At 37.2% G+C, this 18,077-nt stretch overlaps 1 protein-coding gene across 1 annotated transcript in view; it reads right to left on the reverse strand.

The window, feature by feature from the left end:
- NHLRC2 (NHL repeat containing 2) overlaps nt 1-18,077 on the reverse strand; it is a 30,781-nt gene that overhangs the window by 10,098 nt on the left and 2,606 nt on the right. Inside the window, exons 3-8 of the mRNA XM_063163168.1 lie at nt 15,880-16,335; nt 13,432-13,553; nt 12,209-12,338; nt 2,155-2,254; nt 1,496-1,727; nt 921-1,043 (exon numbers count right to left, since the gene is read on the reverse strand). Coding sequence (XP_063019238.1) covers nt 921-1,043; nt 1,496-1,727; nt 2,155-2,254; nt 12,209-12,338; nt 13,432-13,553; nt 15,880-16,335 — 1,163 coding nt within the window. The remainder of the gene's footprint in view (nt 1-920; nt 1,044-1,495; nt 1,728-2,154; nt 2,255-12,208; nt 12,339-13,431; nt 13,554-15,879; nt 16,336-18,077) is intronic.

Below are 18,077 nucleotides of genomic sequence, written 5' to 3' on the forward strand. Positions count from 1 at the left end.
CTGTGTTATCACTCTTTTACAAGTGACATGTCCCATCTTTTCCTCTCCCTACTCCCTCATGGACTTCACTTCTTCCTTTGGTCTTCATTCAGGGTCCCCTTCCATGATTTTGCATGTTCCTAACCTTCAGCTATAAAAGTATTCTGGATCACTTGTTTTTGTAATGTTTGCTGCCCTTCTAGAAACATTTGTAAAACAGTGAGAGCATAACAAAATTAGCAGGCTAACTTCTAGATTATTTTTCTTCTACAAATAGATGGGGTTTTTTAAAATTTTATAATGTTTAATACAAGATCTGAAAAAAACCCCATCACTTGCCTTAAAATTTCCATAAGCATATAGTATTATACACCTTACTCTTCAAATGAAACAGGTTACTTCTCTTTTAATGCATGTAGTCAGTGTACAGTTAAAACCCTTCTAGACAGGGATGCTTACATAACATCACATAAGAACAATCATGCAAAACAATGTCTCTGAAGCCAGAGCTCCATGGAGGTAACCCACAATACTTGTCACAACTTAGGTGGTTTTTTTAAGGGAAAAACAAGTCCTCTTGTCCTCTCAGTTTTATCAAACCTGCAGTATTCCCAAATAAGCCCTTCTAGGCTCTTTTATTGAAGTTCAGCATCTTTGGGAAGGCACGCAAAAGTCTTTAGTCTGAACTGTAACTTTAAATTCACCTTCCTCAAGAGACCATCATATCAGCACAGAAGAATGTGACAGCAGAACAATGGTAAAGAGAAGGACCCAGAAGGGAAGGAAGGAAGGAAGGAAAGAAAGAGAACCCACAAAGGAACTTGTGTAATTCATTTCCTCAGCTTAACTGGACCAAGTAAAATCTGTCTATGTTACTAAAATAATTCTTTGTAGTAATAAAAATTTCCAAGTCTGTATATAACAAGTTACTACACACTTACCTTGTGGTTATAGGAATCTGCCACATAAAGCAGCTGTCTTTTCTTGTCCCATGTTACTCCCAAGGGATGCTGCAGCTTTGCATTTATGCCTGCTCCATCCACATCACCAAAAGCAAACAAATTCTGAAAAAATATGTTATTTAATTAATAGATTTGATTATTCAATGTGGACATGAATTTAAATGACTGCAATTAAATGGAAATTTATTGAATTAAAAAAAAAATGAAGACAATTTCAAAACAAAGATACTGAAACCTGGAAGTGTGGGTGCTAACCACAGAAATGCAAACTCTCACATCTAAGTTACAAATATGAATCCAGCTGATTTAATGACCACACAATGCTGAATCAAATTGGCTGTTTTAAGAATAAGTGAAGTAATTTCTTATCTAAGGAGCAACAGTCTGCACTACAACCTGAGCATCACAACTGCCACACATTTGCATTCCAAGCAGTGAAGTTAAGAAATTGATGGCCACGGAAACTGATTTACCCTCTCACCCCAAAAGTGGTTCCTCCAGGTCAGGCTTGAGGAATATTAGTAGGGCAGTGTGGGGAAGTTTGAGGTGATTACCAATGGGTCTCTCTCTCCTCCTACAAGGTGCTTCACCGCCCCATCCCTGAGCGAGACGGTTCTCACGGTGCTGCTCTCGCTGTCGGCCACGAACAGGCAGCTCCAGGGCTCCTCTGGGGCCAGGCAGAGCCCCGAGGGCTGGGCAAAGCCTGCCTTGTGGGGGTAGGCATTGTTCCTGTTCTCCTCGTTCCCACTGCCAGCAAAGCGAAGGCAGACTCCTTTCTTCAAGTCACTACAGGCAAAGAGCACCCGGTTTCAGTCAGGAGTTTGAAACAGCTCAGAGAAGATGCATAAACAGAAGCTACAGAACAGGCACTTGTGAGTTATAAACCAGCTGTAATGCAGCAGTGAGGAATTATTCAATGCCTTTGGGCTTTTTTATCACCTCAGCACATCATTCATTACTAGGTAACTCAGCAAATGCAAGGAAAAATAACATTCAATTACATGAATGGACCTTACCAAGTCATAGCTGTATAGCTGAAGTAGCATCTTTCATTTCATTTAACAGATGTGGGAAAAGGAGGCAGACTTTGAAGCACATAAGCCTTTAAACTAAATTAATTTCAGTTTAATTTGATTATCTCTCTCTTTGAGATTTGAAAGCTGTTTATCAAGACAAGCAGCATTTTCACATTTCTCTTAGTACAGTTGCTTACCTTCCCTTTGGTAGTTTTCCCCCTTCCAACATCAGTGCCCATATCTGGTGAATGCCTGCCATTGCTATCCATAACACATCATCTTCCTGCATCCCTGAAACTTTTAGAAAGGGACACAGAAAACCAGATTTAAAAAAAAAATCACTTTGGAAATGTTTTATAACACAAAAAAATTATCAAACCAACCCCATTGTCCCCCCGTCCCCCTACTCATCTTCCCCATAGGGGAAAAAAGTAAAACACAACCAAAATTACAGAGCAAGAGAGAGAGAGAGAATGTTTTTCATCTACCAAAACTTGCTACTTTTTTCTTCTTTTCTTCTTGCTATTTTATTCCCAGGGGTTTAAACATTGTGGTTTAAATATCCCTACCTGATAAAGGCAATGTTTCAAGTGAGATTTATTTTTTGCAACATTCTACTATTCTGTTTCACATGCTATTTTTGATTCATACCAGCCAAACAAGTACCAAACAAGACAGTATGGTTTTGGGGGGTACAATTAGTGACAAAATAAGATACTCCCAAAAAACCTCAGGGAGTTGTTAACAAGTTTTGAAAGAAATAACTGTGGCAGTACCATTGTACATAATACATAAATGACATCATGTGTATCATGTACAATTATACACAAAGGACATCATGTTTTAAGCTAAGGGTAAATGATGCTTGCCCTGGAGAGCACCAACTGCAGTTTATTCAAACAGTAAATGTGACCTGGGCATTTCCCAATTTCCCCCTAAGTAACCACCCAATTTCCAAGTTGCTCTCCCTCAGCACATGTAAATGTGGTGTCACAAATGCAAGATGCAGACCTGTGGAACAGTGACCTTCTGATCAAGAAGTGTTCAAGCATGTGTCAAGCATCTATTTTTTTTTCAACTTGAAGTATAAAACTACTATTCAGCAATCCAAACCCATAAATAACGACACAAATCTTGCCCAGATAAGACTTCACAAAGAAAATTATACAAGTGGAAATTGAAGAATATATTTGTCCTCTACAGCTTTAAATGTAATCACAGTACAGCAGTAAGAAATGCATCAAGGCAGGTTGTGGAAGACAATGAAAAAACTCCCAACAACCCAAAACCAAAAGAAATTTACTTATCTTAGTCTGTCCTGAATATCTTAAGGAACAGAAAGTTGACATTCAAAAACTGCATTAAAATGAAGTATTATCTTTTTAACACTGTCTCATGTAGTTAGAGACAACATCAACACATTTTTTCTAAATAAACATATTAGGTATTGGAATGACCATCAGTCACTCAACAGAAAAATACCTTCCAATTGCTTTGTATTCACATGAACCTGTAAAGCACTGTGCATCTCAGAGCTGTTCCTGAAAACAATCTCATGGATAATCCCCCACTCAGCCAAAATAGCTTGGAGTTTCAAAATAAAAGCAATGTAATGCAAAATGCCTGCAAGCATTTTTAAATCTGACAAGTCAGTCCAAAAAATGAAATTACCACCATTCCTCCAGCTGAGATTCTGCCGTTCTTCTTCTAATTCTAAATCTTTTCTACACTACAAACCACAAGAGAGGAAAAAAGGCTTTCTTCTTTCTCCAGAATTCATTTCTTTAAACTGTGAGCTCTCTTCAGAACACTGCTGGTATGATTTTAGCAGAGTTTTTCTTCAGCATTTTCTGTTCCTTGCATAAATATACAATTTCCCAAGACTGCTATCAAAGTAACTTTGGTGACTCTTTTCTGCACCTCCCTGTGGCTCCATGTTTTTACATAAACTAGAGCTTTAAAAACAAAAGTCAAACTTGCAAAGTGCCTAAAAGCTTTTTCTGGATCAAAAAAGGTTTGCAAATTGAGTTGCAAAACACACATTTTATAAATTACCAGAAATGCCACCAAAGTTCCAACAATGCCAAAAACACTCCAGTATAAAAAACAAAAACAACACCTCCCTGTGCCCATCAGTTTTTGATTAGATGTCATTTCTAAGAGATTTATATTGAGAAAAGTGATTATGAAATCATTTCACTCCTTCCTATACAGGAACTGCTCAGATTCAGGATTTTCTATTTCCATTATGCATATCTTGCACATTCAGATGTTACTATTCTAAGTACCACAGAATAAAAACTGTTAAAATCACTGGTCTATTCAGAAAGTGAGCTTTTTTATCTTGCTATGCTATGCAATTCATTCTGAGTTATCTCAGAAAGTTCTGTTAATTATTTACTATTCACTTTTTCCACCAATTAATTGAAGGAGTAAGACTTGAACTGAGTGCTGTTGAAAAATCTGTTCCATTCATCTATCCAGTTCTCTAACACCAGACTGAAAACTCTCCTGTGACAGCTAGATGTTGAAAAATTGAAAAGACTCCTTACTCTAATTCTTCACCCAGCAAGACAAATGAAATCTGAGAAAAATGTATCAATATTAAATTCAAATTTTACTGGATATATAAGATTGATAGAGAGAAGATCTCTTCTTCAACTATAAGAATAAGTAAGAGCTCCATAACTGTCATAAATTTTAACAGAAGTATTTTCTACTGAATGGCTGTTAGAACAAAGAGAATGGATGCAAGCATGGAAACAGCACAGGCTCTTTGGGATATTGTGAAAAATATGTTAGAGCTTTGATTAAAAAAAATTACACAAACCTAGAAAAATAAAACTAATGCTACACAGCTAAGGTATTATATCACACAATAGCCTCTCATGGTTTAATACTTTTTGTTCTGACACAAAAGGCAGAAAAACTTTTTCTTTCATGACAGAACAGTTTGAGGACATCACCACTGTTATCCTTGTACAGTTCTCAGAGGAGAATGGGGCCAGGGAGAGCCAGAATGCTAAAATTATGGTAATGCCATCATTATAATAACTCCTTATCATCCATGAATAGAAATTATTTATTTCTAAAGAATTTATTATAAAATAACATAAGAGAAAAAAGCAATTCTCTTACATTTATTCAATTAAGCACCACATTCCAACTCATCTTGAGCTGTTTTAAAAATGCAGAGTAGTTTCTCCTTATTAGGGCATGTGCTTTCTTATCAGTGCTGTGCCTGTATCCAAGTGAGGTATGGCTTGCAAATGGGAGATCCTTGTGCTACAAACATTCACTACGAGTGACCCACAGCTCTGAGTGCACAAACATTCCCCAGGAGATGATGCCTCAGTCACTGTTCAGTGCTGCAGCTCCTCAATCTGCTGTGCTGTGCCTGTGTTAAGAACTCACAGTGCTGTCTGTACACAGGCACATCTTCAAACACAGAACACTGCTGACCATCACTGGTGAGTCAATCTGATGCACAGAAATTACTTTGTTTGGCACCAGGCATGAGCAGTGTCTGTTTGAAGGGATTCCATTCCCAGGACTACCCACACTTTCAGCCTCTCTATCTGGGACTGCATGCTTTCTTCCAGTCTGGGAAATAAAAGCCTGGGAATCAAAGTTACATTTTGTGGCTGGCACCACTGACATTTTCTAAATAGACCAAAGTCTGAAAATATTATTCCTGTCTACTAATTTTATCTTTGAAGAAATAAAAAGAACCAAGGAAGAAGTCTGTTGGTATAATCATCCTCTGCAAATTCAAGGAGCAAAAGAGGCTACACAACACACCCTGCAGCTCACAGACAGGCACATGCACAGTGAATGCACATCTCACCTGCTCTTCAGTCAGTGGAAGTTCAGCAAATTAAATGCAAATGTGACAGAAGAATAGAGAATCAGTGTTTGTCAGTGAGACACAAACAGCAAAGCTCCAAAGGAATGCTTTATCAGTGAAGCCTGGACTTTTTGCTTTTTGGATGACTAAAAATCAATTTTCTTCCTTTTTTTTTTTTGCTACCTGGCACTCTTTCACATAGCGTTGCATCACACAAATGGTATGACCCTTTATGAAACAAAATGCTTCTGGAATTTTCCTCCTTAGTTAACATACCTTCCCTCTCATTAAGGGAAATCCTTGGATTTAGATACCAAGGGGGTTTCATACAGTGGAGATAATAGGGAGCATAAAATTATGACTGTAATGAAGTACTTTTTTATTTCTTTCCCAGTTTTCTAACTTAGGCCTTTTAACTGTAATGGCAGTAAATTAAATATTTCTAAAAATCCCAAGCAGAAGAGATAGTATTTGCAAACATGAAAGAATAACTTGGATTATTTAGTGTTGGGATACATCATTGTAACTACAGAAGGAGCTAAGTCTGGTTATGTGTTTTACTCATTCCTAATGAAGCACAGCAAGCACACACACTTGAGGGTACCTCAGCACCACAGTCTCCCTCTACTTCCAACACCTGCATTCCATATTCAAAAGCACTTCCAGCCTCAAATGGTAACAGCTAAAAAATGTGTCTCTTGACCCCAGCATGCCTGGCAAAGCCTCTCTAAGACTTGCTAAGAAGTGTATTTTCAGCAGTTCTGCATCTGAAATTAAGAACTAATATGCCAGGGATTCTTTAGAAATCTGATTTGTAGTTTAAGCTTCCTTATTGTGAACATAGATTTAATTAATAGAATCAGACTATAGACTGGGGAACAAAGAGAATGAGATCCATCACTCCATGTACAAATACAATACTTTTTTTACAGAAGGCAGCTTCTAGTCATGGACTTCAAAACAATTCCAAGTTTGACACCAGCTAGGATGGCAACTCAGCTAATCCAACTGCTTCTTTTTTACTGCAGAAAGTAATCACTGTCACTATGCATTTTGTCAAGACATGGAGAAGTACAACTTGGAAAAATAGTCTGTCAAACTAAATTGAGTTAGATTACTGTTGAATATTCAGTCACTACTCCCATTATATCCTTACATCAAGACTTCAGCCTCTGTATGTCACAGGCATGTTTGTACCAAAATATTGACATAAGTACCTCATTTCTTAAGTTGTTTATCTAATGAACATGCAAAATACTAATTAATTTTGTTACTATTACTATTCAGCAATACTCATAAACTCAAAGTAAGACTGGGTAAGATCCTGCTTCAGTGCAATCCTGACCTGTAACTTCCTAATTTCTTATTTCTCTAAAGACTTTTTCACCTAAAACAGTTCTTACACAGGAATAAAACCTTCACTTTACTTCACCTCTCTCTTTAATGAAGTTACTTTTTCTTTGAAATTCCAAGAATCAAAAATAAAAAAATAATGGCTATTTACAAGTAATTTAGGATCCAGTTTGAAATTCCAGGAATCTAAAATAAAAAATAATGGCTAAATCCTACAAGTAATTTAGGATGCAGTTCAACAAGAAAATAAAGCCAATGCAGTTTTGTGTCAGTGATGTCTCTTACCATGATTTTCTGTGGAACTAAACTTGTATAATGGCAAAGCCAAATAGGAAATCTTTGAGCTTGTACTTTGCACAGGAAACTGCTAAAGAGATGAGCAGGCCTTTTGCATTCAAAGCAAATCCACATTGCTACATCATGAAGTCATATAACATACACAACATATCTTTGGAAGAATTCTAGCTTTGCTTTGTCCAGGGAAATGATTCCAAATTAAAGTCTGGTGATAGCAAAAGCAGCTCTTTTATTTTCAGCTATTACCCAGGAAAATTCCTTCCACAGGACAGTGACAGCCACAGCCTCAATGACAGAATGAGACCAGATTAGAAAGAGAAATGGTGAGATGTAGAAGAAAACATCCCTTCAAGATACAGACAGTTCAGACATAAACACTTCATGTATGATCTGAGCTCAAGCAGGAAATGCTAATTGCTTACTGCTTAAGTGATTTTTAGGGTTTTTTTAACATTATGAAAGAATCACCATGAGTAATACAGGGAAAAAAAAAAAAGTGTTTGCTCTGGAATGCAGTGGTACCAAACAACCCTCTAGCAGAAACAGAGAGAAGGATGAAAAATGTCCCACATACTTCTGCCTTTTAAGGGCTATAAAAATTGCAGCAGTATGATAAGGTACTGTACTTTCATTTAAATCCTATCTACATAATACTTTAAATGATGTAAAAAATTCCAATAAATTTACTGAAAGCATGGTCAATACTGTACTTGGGGAGTTTCTATAAATAGATTCCAATCATAAAGTTTAAGACCAGGTTTTGGAATGTGAAACACATGGATGTCACCAAGCACAGGTCATTGTCCTGCTCCTTCCAGCAAGAATGCAGCTATCAAGAACATTTCATGCTCAAATCAACTGTGCATTAAAGTATCACTTGCTTTCAACACCCACTAAATAAAAATAGAAGGGCACAACAGAGAAAGCTAAAAAAGCACACAGTAATTTTGTAATGTATTTTTAAGCTGCTGTCCCTCCCCTTCTACTTCCCACACAATCTATATCAATGCAAATTTCAGCACCAACCTCAGCAAAGCCAGAATTTAATCCATGAAGTTCATTCAAGAATTTTAACAGGAGGGTAAAACACAAGCTCAGTGGCCACAACTAAAGAAATAAAAAAGATGACAAGGAAGAATACACTGTGAATCCTACCATCTGTTTTGTCTCCATTAACTCCCCTGCCTCAAAGAGAGAGATTTGTGCCAAATTTGGTTTAAATGGGGTTTCACACTCACTTCATCTCTGTCTCAGATTTCAGCATCTGTACAGAACAGGGCAACAAAAGCCTACTTAGAAAATACTATGTGGCTACTTAAAAGAATGCTACATAGCATCAGTTCTGAATATTAACTTATCCACCTCCTCAAAGTTTCTCTCAGTATTTTCCATTTCTCAACCACCTCCATATTGAGGTTTTAAAAAAAATTTTTTTTTTTCAGTTGGTCAGTACATACTCTAAACTGTATGTAGGAGTAAACTCAAGAACTGTCAGTGATAGAGGAAAAACCTTTCCCTTAAAAGATTGCCATCTTTCCCCTTGGAGACTTTGAAAAAGGTCAGCATAAGCTGTTTAATACTATCTAGTTTTGTACATAACTTGCTTAAACATTTCAACTTCCTTTTTCTCCTTTTCATGTTCTGGATAGCACAGCTTTGGACACTGAAAGGAAACTCCCAGAAGTATCACTTGTTTAAAAACTATACAAGCCATATTTAAATAAACAACTATAAATCTATCTTCTGAAACTGTAGTTTAAGATGCATAGAACTAAGGAATATGGGAAGGTGTGTTATTTCCCACATGCCACAGCAGTTAACACAAAAATCAAACTTTTAAAATTTTTAATAATGAACCTACACTTGTTGAAGTGCATGTTAACTCCTACAACTTGCACAGAAAGATATAAGCATATGTAAAAAAAAGGGCACTGCTGTGTGGGTGCAAACAAGAGTCATTTTTGAAACTCTCATAAATTACTTCATCCATCCAAGTGCCTAAACAGACCCTGGCAGACCAGTTTTAATGTTCTGACAGCTTGTAGGACAGCACTGAGAGAGGCACAAATGCACTCTATGCTATACTGCAGGGCAGCAGAAGATCCCACAATGCTCAAGCAAGCTGCAACTCAACTTTGCAATTTGCAACTCAACAATGCAACCTTGGCAAACCCTGCTGCATTTCTGACAAACTACTTTGATGTCTGGTAACAAACTTTAATAAGTCATTGCAGCTAATGACAGTAAAAAAGCTTGCCAGACAGGCACTGCAGCCCTGGTTCCTCATACTCTGAGACAGATTCCTGTTAACATTCAATTCAATTCAATATAACTCTGCATTTTTACAACTCCCTCCAGTTGTCGTTTTCTAAAGAATTTTAGAATTTACTGCTATTACAGTAATGTATATTTTCCCCCATTTTATCTATTAGGCTTATTATCCTGTAAAAAAATTAATTGATTTAATATCTGCTTAACTGACAGCTTATATTATATTTTGTGGCAATCTAAATAGCAAGCTGACTAGTAGGTTCTAATAGAATATGAAAAAAACTGCATAGGTCTGAATAAAGTGCATTCAGATCTGATTTCTATGCAAATGCTCATTAAAATTCAGCAGTGTTGAACAGTACAGATGACTAATCCTCTACAGGTGACTAACTCAGTAAATACTATGTTCATGTTGATAACAATTATCATATCAATTAACATTTAACAAGCAGAGCTCTCAAAACTAAAAAAAAAATATCATCATATATTTAACTACTGACAGAAGCAGAAGACAGCATCATGAAAAATTAAAAGTAAAATTATAGGATACTTTGAATAGTTCTGTTAACCAGCTCAAGTTTCTGAAGCACTGATCAGTTATTAGTCCCCTCTGCTGATCTGTGAAACAGCTCTGCAATAACATCCCACAGGGATCAGCTTTCTGGTTCAAGATCTCTTGAAAATGACACCATCCAGCCACACAAGTCTCCTGGTTCACAAAAGGAAAATCAGATTGTACAAAATTCAGTAAAACTCTTGCCTGCATTAGCAGCAGCCCACATGTAGTGAGATTCTCTTTCAGGTGCTTCTCCCTGCCCTTCCAAGTAGGATTCCATATGCTTAACACAGACTGTAAGGTTGCTGACCAGACCTTTGAAAAAAAGTGCTTTTTTTTGTACAAGACATGTTAATGGAAGTGTTAAATCTGGAAACACATCCCAGTTGCTCAAGTGCCCAAGGCTGCAGGTTGTACTTTGTCTACACTGATAATGTATTTGTATCAGAAGATTCTACCCTATGAGCATTTCTGAAGCAGCTTCATGAACCTGTTGGACCAAGGCCAGAGGAGGCCACAAGGATGATTTGAGAGCTGGAGCAGCACCTCTGCCATGGAGACAGGCTGAAAGAGTTGAGTTGTTCAGCTTGGAGAAGACTCTGAGGAGACCTTAGAGCACCTTCCAGTGTATAAAGGGGCTAAACAAGAACTGCAGAGGGACCTCTGATAAGGGCATGCAGTGATAGGACAAGGGGAAATGGCTTCAACCTGACAAAGGGCAGATTTACATTAGAAATTAGGAAGAAATTCTTGACTGGGAGGATGGTGAGGAATTGTACTGGTTGCCCAGGAAAGCTGTGGATGCCCCATCCCTGGAATTGTTCAAGACCAGGCTGGATGAGACTTTGAGCAACCTGGTCTAATGGAAGATGTCCCTGCTGATGGCAGAAGGGTGGGAAAAATGGTCTTTAAAGTCCCCTCTAAGCCAAACCATTCTGTGATTCCAGGTTCCCTCACACTTCAGTGTATTTTCCTCCCCCATATCTGACACAAGATTTTAACAAATGCTTCCACGTCAGCAAAATGTTACTAAACCTGAAAAGCACCTCTAATATCAAGATATTAGAGATAAATCATGCTCCTTCCCCACCCCATTCTTCTGCAGATAAAAGAAATTCCAATACTGGAAGTCAATTTTTCATGTCTGAAATACCCACCTAAGGGTTTTATGCCACATCAAAGCATTGTTCTGTCATTGTTCATAAACTGGCATCTGCAACTTCTAAATTAGACTGAAATGGAAACATGAGAAAACTGTGCTTCAACTCCCAGTCAGTAACACTGAAAACATGGCAGCTATGAGATGCCAGGCTCAGGTGTGTGTTAAGTGAATTGGGAAAGAAAACTACTTAAGTCCTCAGAAGTTGGTTCTTGCATCCTATTATGCAAAGATTTATTTTACCTCCTGATGCTTGCATGGTTTGTGCTAAGGTATTCCTCTCCTGTCTGACTGACTCTATAGTGATCTTGAGCCTAATGATTTTATGTTACCTAAACAGGAATAAACAAAGGTCCCCAATTAAATTATTTTTACTTCCTAAACTCAAATATTTACAAGTGGTCGGACATGTCTGTGTAGTCAAGGAAAGGAACTTTTAGACAATACTCACTTCCTGTAAAATGTACCTGCTTCTGAAGTGATCCTGGCTTAAGGCACTGGCCTAACACAAGCATCATTATTTCCTTCTGTGTTTGGATCCAGTAACTACATAACTTGACACAAAAGAATTTTTCTTGCATCAAGTAACATTTCAGGATCCAAAGCAGAATTGCAGTTACCATTTGCAATAGAAACTACTGTGTTTTAGACTGAGTTTTACAGTAAATCTTTACTTCTTCTGTCTCAAATTAATACCAAAACAGGAAAACATTTAGTAAACAGTCACAAGTGTAAATATGAGATGTTAAAGCTCAACTGATACAGTACTTGAACTTCCAAAGGTCACATCCCATGGAGAGCTGATGGGCTGCTCTTCTCCTTTTGCTCCACCTTCCTTATCAACACCTTGTACCCCAATGCCTGCTACAGTGGTCACCACCTGCAACTCCAGGTCAATCTGTGGGAAGCAAATTGACACATTACATGAAGGCATGAAATTAACTTGAGCAAAGTTACAGATAACTTGAGACAGATGTCAAAACCAGAGAAATCCTAACAAATATCAGGCATTTGTTTGGGTTTTTTCAGGGAAATAATTAATTTCACCACAATGCTTGCTGATGGACAGGGAGTATGGAGGTAGGGAAGCAGCAGGCAGGATGAAAAACATGTACATGGAATTCTATTCCATGTGCAACAAAAATTAACACTGCTCTGTCAGCATTTGCTTGACAGCTGTAGAAGAAATCATCACAAATTTCTGGATAAATACTTAGATAAACAATGGATATGGTTTTTAAATTTTAAGTTCATATAGGAATAGGACATAACTCACATACTGTAACAGTATTACCCATTTCCATATAAAATAATCTGTACAAAGGCATCTCAGATTCATTAAGGGTGCACCTCCTCTGATCACAAATGGGATATTGGTGAGGACCCAAGTCCAAGATCTTTTGAGATGCACACAACACTTTAAATAATAAGGCAATATTATATGGCATCACCAAATTTACCTTCTGATTATCCTAAATTTAACCTAACCTAATGTAAGCTCCAATTCCTACATGCTAAAACTTTGCAAGTGTTTCATCAGAAAGAAAACACTTGCAGCCAGTTCTGGGCACTTACCTGCATTTGAGAGCCAAGGGAAGTTTGGATATTCACTGCACCATAGCACTACAATAACTGTAGATAAGAATCTGATACTACTGGAAGTGAAACAAAACCAGTTTTTGCTTCCAGTACTAAGAATAGATGTTTCTCAAAACAGGAAAGTAAGAGTGACTAGGAAAAAAAAAACAAACTAAAAGTAAAACCCTGTTATGCTCTAAGGAATAAACCACTTCATCTGCATTTGAAAGGAAGCACAAAAATATATGTAGCCTTTAAAAAAACCCTGCAGAACAGCATTTCTTTATGAGATAGTGAACCAAATTTCCTTTCTGATGTTATTTGGAGAGTAATTCATATGGTGTAAATTTTCACCTGTGTAGCAGAATACAGTATAAGAGATTAAACTTTGAATTTCCTTATGGAAAATTTACCTTTCTAATTAGGTGATTTTCTGTATCAGCTACATAAATAACATTGTTTTTTATAGCAATTCCTTGTGGGGAGTTGAAAGCTGCCTCTGAAAATCCTCCATCTCTCCTTCCACTGTTTGGACCTATAAATAAAGCACAGCAAACTCAAAAGTAATTTTTGAAAAAAGTCACTTTAAAAATAAAGTGCACACATTTAAACCTCTAGGAGAATTACATATTCCAGGAGCTGCTTTCACAGCAGCAACTTATACATTTTATATTATTACTATTTGGTGTAGTCTCATTTTAGTCACTGTGCTATGTAATCAAAACAGCCTGGTGCTATTAAGCTCTGAACTCATTCTGCACAAGTCCTCTGCTTTTTTAAGCTCATATTTTAAAGAGAAGTCTTAATAGAGTTCTAAATTGTTCTAGAGGAGTCCTAACAGGGCTCTAAATTGCACTAAAAAGCAACAGCAACAATGGAAGACAGAAATATAAAAAACTACAGGCTTTTTTTATTCTTGACTACATCAAAGCAAGCCAACAGGAAAAAAAATTCCAAAGCTCAACTCCATATCATTGGTTTAGATTTTGGTGTAATCACAAATGAAACTAGTATTTGATTAGCAACATTTTCTCATTAAGAAAACTAATTAGGAAAAAGATGCTATGGAACTAATTACACAAAAGAACACTAAGAATGATGGAGTGGCATTCTTCTGCAAACAACAGCCAGGAAATAGAAAGGAACAGAGCCTGAAGGTAAGCACTGTACTTGAGGAGGCAGCAGTTAAAGTGCATTAGCAGGATGTGTCAGCAGAAGACATTTAGGTATGAGTTACATGTGCACCATGATTTATGATGCAAATAACAATTTCAACCTTTGTGCATGCCCACATTTATTACTGCTTTATCAACTTCATTACATTATTTTCTGCCCACTGAATCATTTAACTGAGTCACTGAAACACACAAACTTTTACAGCCTCCTGTCAGAAATCAATTCAGACCTTATCAGACACACAGGACTGAAGCACTGCTGTGTCAGATTCCTGTCAGATTCCAGCAGCTCCCCTTTAAGTGTGAGGGTGCACATTCCCAGGGAAGGGAATAGCACACAATGCCACAGGAAGGAAGGTACCAGTTTGGAGCTTAGGACACTCCTGAATTCCTGTTTAATGACTGCCCCAGAACACTAAAGGGTAGCTTGTAGGCAGAGACTTATTCTCACATATCAAGCAGAAATTCTCTCATATTTGTTGTAAGAAATTCTATTTGCACATCCTACAGGAGAAAGGTATTTAGACTAATGCCTTAATGATAAATCAGTTTAACTTGGATAAATAGCCTGTCTAGACAATGCAGTGTTACTTCAAATAGCAAGAGAATTTTTCCTCCTTTCTTTAAACAGAAGAGTATTTTATGGGATTTGTAGGATCCTGCCCTGGGGCAGGCATTAGTCAATTCCAGACTAAGTAATACAGGACACATCAGCACACAGGTCCTGATCCTGAGACATAAACAAACCATTGTTTTCAATAATCTGAGGATTCAGCTGCTTCCTAAATCCGTCTATTTTGGTTGTCCTAACAGTTACATCCTTGCTGCACTAAGATGCAACTGACCATTTTAATAGGTTTAAAAAAGGAACAATTTCATTTGTGAAACAGTAAAGCATACAAAGTGTGTGCAAATTGTCTTCATTTGCATTGTAAAGAACATTGTTACTTCACAAAAGCAACTATGGATGTTAGTTTTCTAGAGCTGAGATGTAACACACAAAATCTGTAACAAATGTAACTAAATTTAAAATATTTTCAGTGTTTTCATAACTTATTTATACATTATCATCTCAGATTTGACGAGATGGTCTTTTTATATGTACTAAGGCAACTGCATTCTTAGGTGCCTGTGCACTTACTGGAATGCCACTGTTCTTAGTAATTCTCCTCTGCTTTTGAAACCAGAGGACATCCTAAACAGGAATGTTCTTCCATTGAAAAAAACTCAATAACCAAACAAAAAGCACACACGAAAAACCTCTTTTCACACCACCACCACAACTCAAAATTAGCTTCTATTGGAAAGGGAGGCATTACAATCTGTGGTCTTTTTCCAACCTTGCTGCTTGATGCAGATGTATATCCTGCACACCTAAAACCATCTGCAACTCCTTCACAGGAATACAAAGTGCATTTCTGTAATTCATATTGGACATCACATGAAAACATGAACTTTAGTCAATGAAGCAATGAAAAACAATTAGGCATCTCTGACAACTGCATTATCAGTCTCCCACTGATGGTCTTACACCACATCCCCCCAAATGGAGTCAAAGTGATTTTAGTACCAAACAAAATTCTGGCAAATGCTTACAAACTGCCAGGTCCTGTAGGAAAAGAATCAGCAAACAGCCTCCACTCCTAAACTGAAATTGCTATAATAAACTTACAGGTATGTCCTTACCTCCAATAGTGTGCAGAATTTGTCCATTTTTCCGAGTAACCAAAATCCTGTGGTGCCCAGTGTCTGCTATGACCAACCTTCCCCCTGAATCATCTACAGTCACTTTGCCAGGAAACAGCAGAGGAGAAGGTGGAAGGGAGTCTCTGTACAGCTTTATTCCAATGCTGTTATCTTTGATTTGTCCTCTTTCCTTGTAGAATTTCAGTGTTATAGAAGTAAATAAGAACAATTTCTCTCTGTGTCCCTCTCCAACAAGAGAGAACAGCATATTCCCACGAGGCCCAAGAATGACCAGGGTTGGCCAGCAGGACACTTCCAGCTCGTGCCACAGGGTTGCATCTGCATCATTTACTACAGGGTGGACAATACTGTACCTCAGAACAGCACTTTTAATGTTATCCAGGACTTTTTCATTTGGGAATTTTGCTGAATGGACACCAACAATAACAAGACCGTCTGCAAAGAAAAATGAAGCTGTGCCACTGAAATGTATTTAAATATATATAATAATTAAAAAAAAAAAAAGGAAAAAGGAAAAATGAACCACAGTTATCTCATAATCTGACTGCTTCCCAGAAGGAGAGAGGATTTGAACAAACAGAACGCAATTACATTACAGGAATATAGATAGTTATGTACAGAAAATACTGAAATTCAGAAATAACTATTAGGTAAAATTACCAAATTTTAGGACCATTATTTCCCCAGCTGGCTGATGTGAATTGTTTTCAGTTCCTGACCCTCTATATACTAAGCTAGAAAATACTTTCAAAATAATTGTGGTTAAGTTGCTGCTGTTCAACTGATACTGAGGGTTTTTTTAAGATACTTAGGACACCTCTTTGTCTTCTAATTCCTGTATACAACCAGAATGTTTTAGAAAATTCTTCTTCACAGTTAACTAGAAGCCACAAAAATAACACCAAATCTTGGAATTCCAGAATTACCTGGACAAACAGTTAAAGATATAATGAATAGGCCTCCAAAATCAATACAGTATTCAGTGTTTCAAATAAAAATGGCAGCACTGACAACTATGACAAAATGATAAACAACACTCATGACAAACAAGGTAGGCTTAATATAACAATTTCACAATGAAAAATTAAAAATTCACTATAACTGATACAGTCTTATCAACTCTATTGGAACAGAATGTTGCAGTATCAGAGAGCTAAAGTTGTGCAATCTGCTGAAATCTAAAAAGCAGGTCAAATATTTTAACTGTGAAGGGATCAGCACCAGTGCTTGTATCTGTCCTTCAACAACATCATTTAAGCTAGAAAGACAATTCTATAGTCAACACCTGAGCAGCACAAGTAAGGTACAACATCCTCTCATGAGGAACACTGCTGTGGAAATGATGGATGCAATGCTCAGAAATAACAATATCCACTCCATTTAAAACACTTTCTTTGAAGGATTATAGCAGAGCACAACACTGGATTTATGCCAAGCTATTTCTGAATATTAAAAAGTACTTCCTCTTATAGAAGTAATTTCTGGACTGCTGATAACATGAACTGAATATGCACTGGGGTTTAAAATAACTTTCTGAATGCCACTTGAAATACAGAAATAGCACCAGTGAAGATAGCAGTGAGAGCATATCAGATAAAGATGCTGAGAGACATTCAATCCTATGGAAAGCAGTCTTCACTCTGAAACAGATCTCCTGAACTTCCAGACAATAGAGCCATGGCACATGTGCTATAACATTTATAATGATTTAAGATCATGCTAACATTACAGCCTCCTGTGCTTACACTTCTCTCTGGTGATCACCCAGCTGAAGTTTCAACATGCTCCATGTAAGGGCATTTGGACAAATCAGAAACACCAATGGAGAACCAAACATTTTAATGTTCTTTATTACACATATATTGTATTTAATACAATATTTCGGAACTGAAGGTAACACTGTTCTTCATCTCCCTGTTCAGCCAATTAAAATACCCCAGATAAGTGAGCAGCTGACACACTCTGTGTAAGACTCCAGCTTATCTCTGACAAGCCATCATGACAAGACACTGCATTCCAAACAGAAATTACCCTTCATTTTTATTCAGTCAGAGTGAGAGACTGATCTCATTTCAGATGTGACTTTAAAGACCATAATTCCCTCTCTAGAATAAAGGGCTATTAATGGCATACAACATGATGCCAATACCAAAAAAATTCTACATTAAGCTTACAAG

Source organism: Melospiza melodia, chromosome 9, assembly GCF_035770615.1.
Source record: "Melospiza melodia melodia isolate bMelMel2 chromosome 9, bMelMel2.pri, whole genome shotgun sequence".
Lineage (NCBI taxonomy): Eukaryota > Metazoa > Chordata > Aves > Passeriformes > Passerellidae > Melospiza > Melospiza melodia.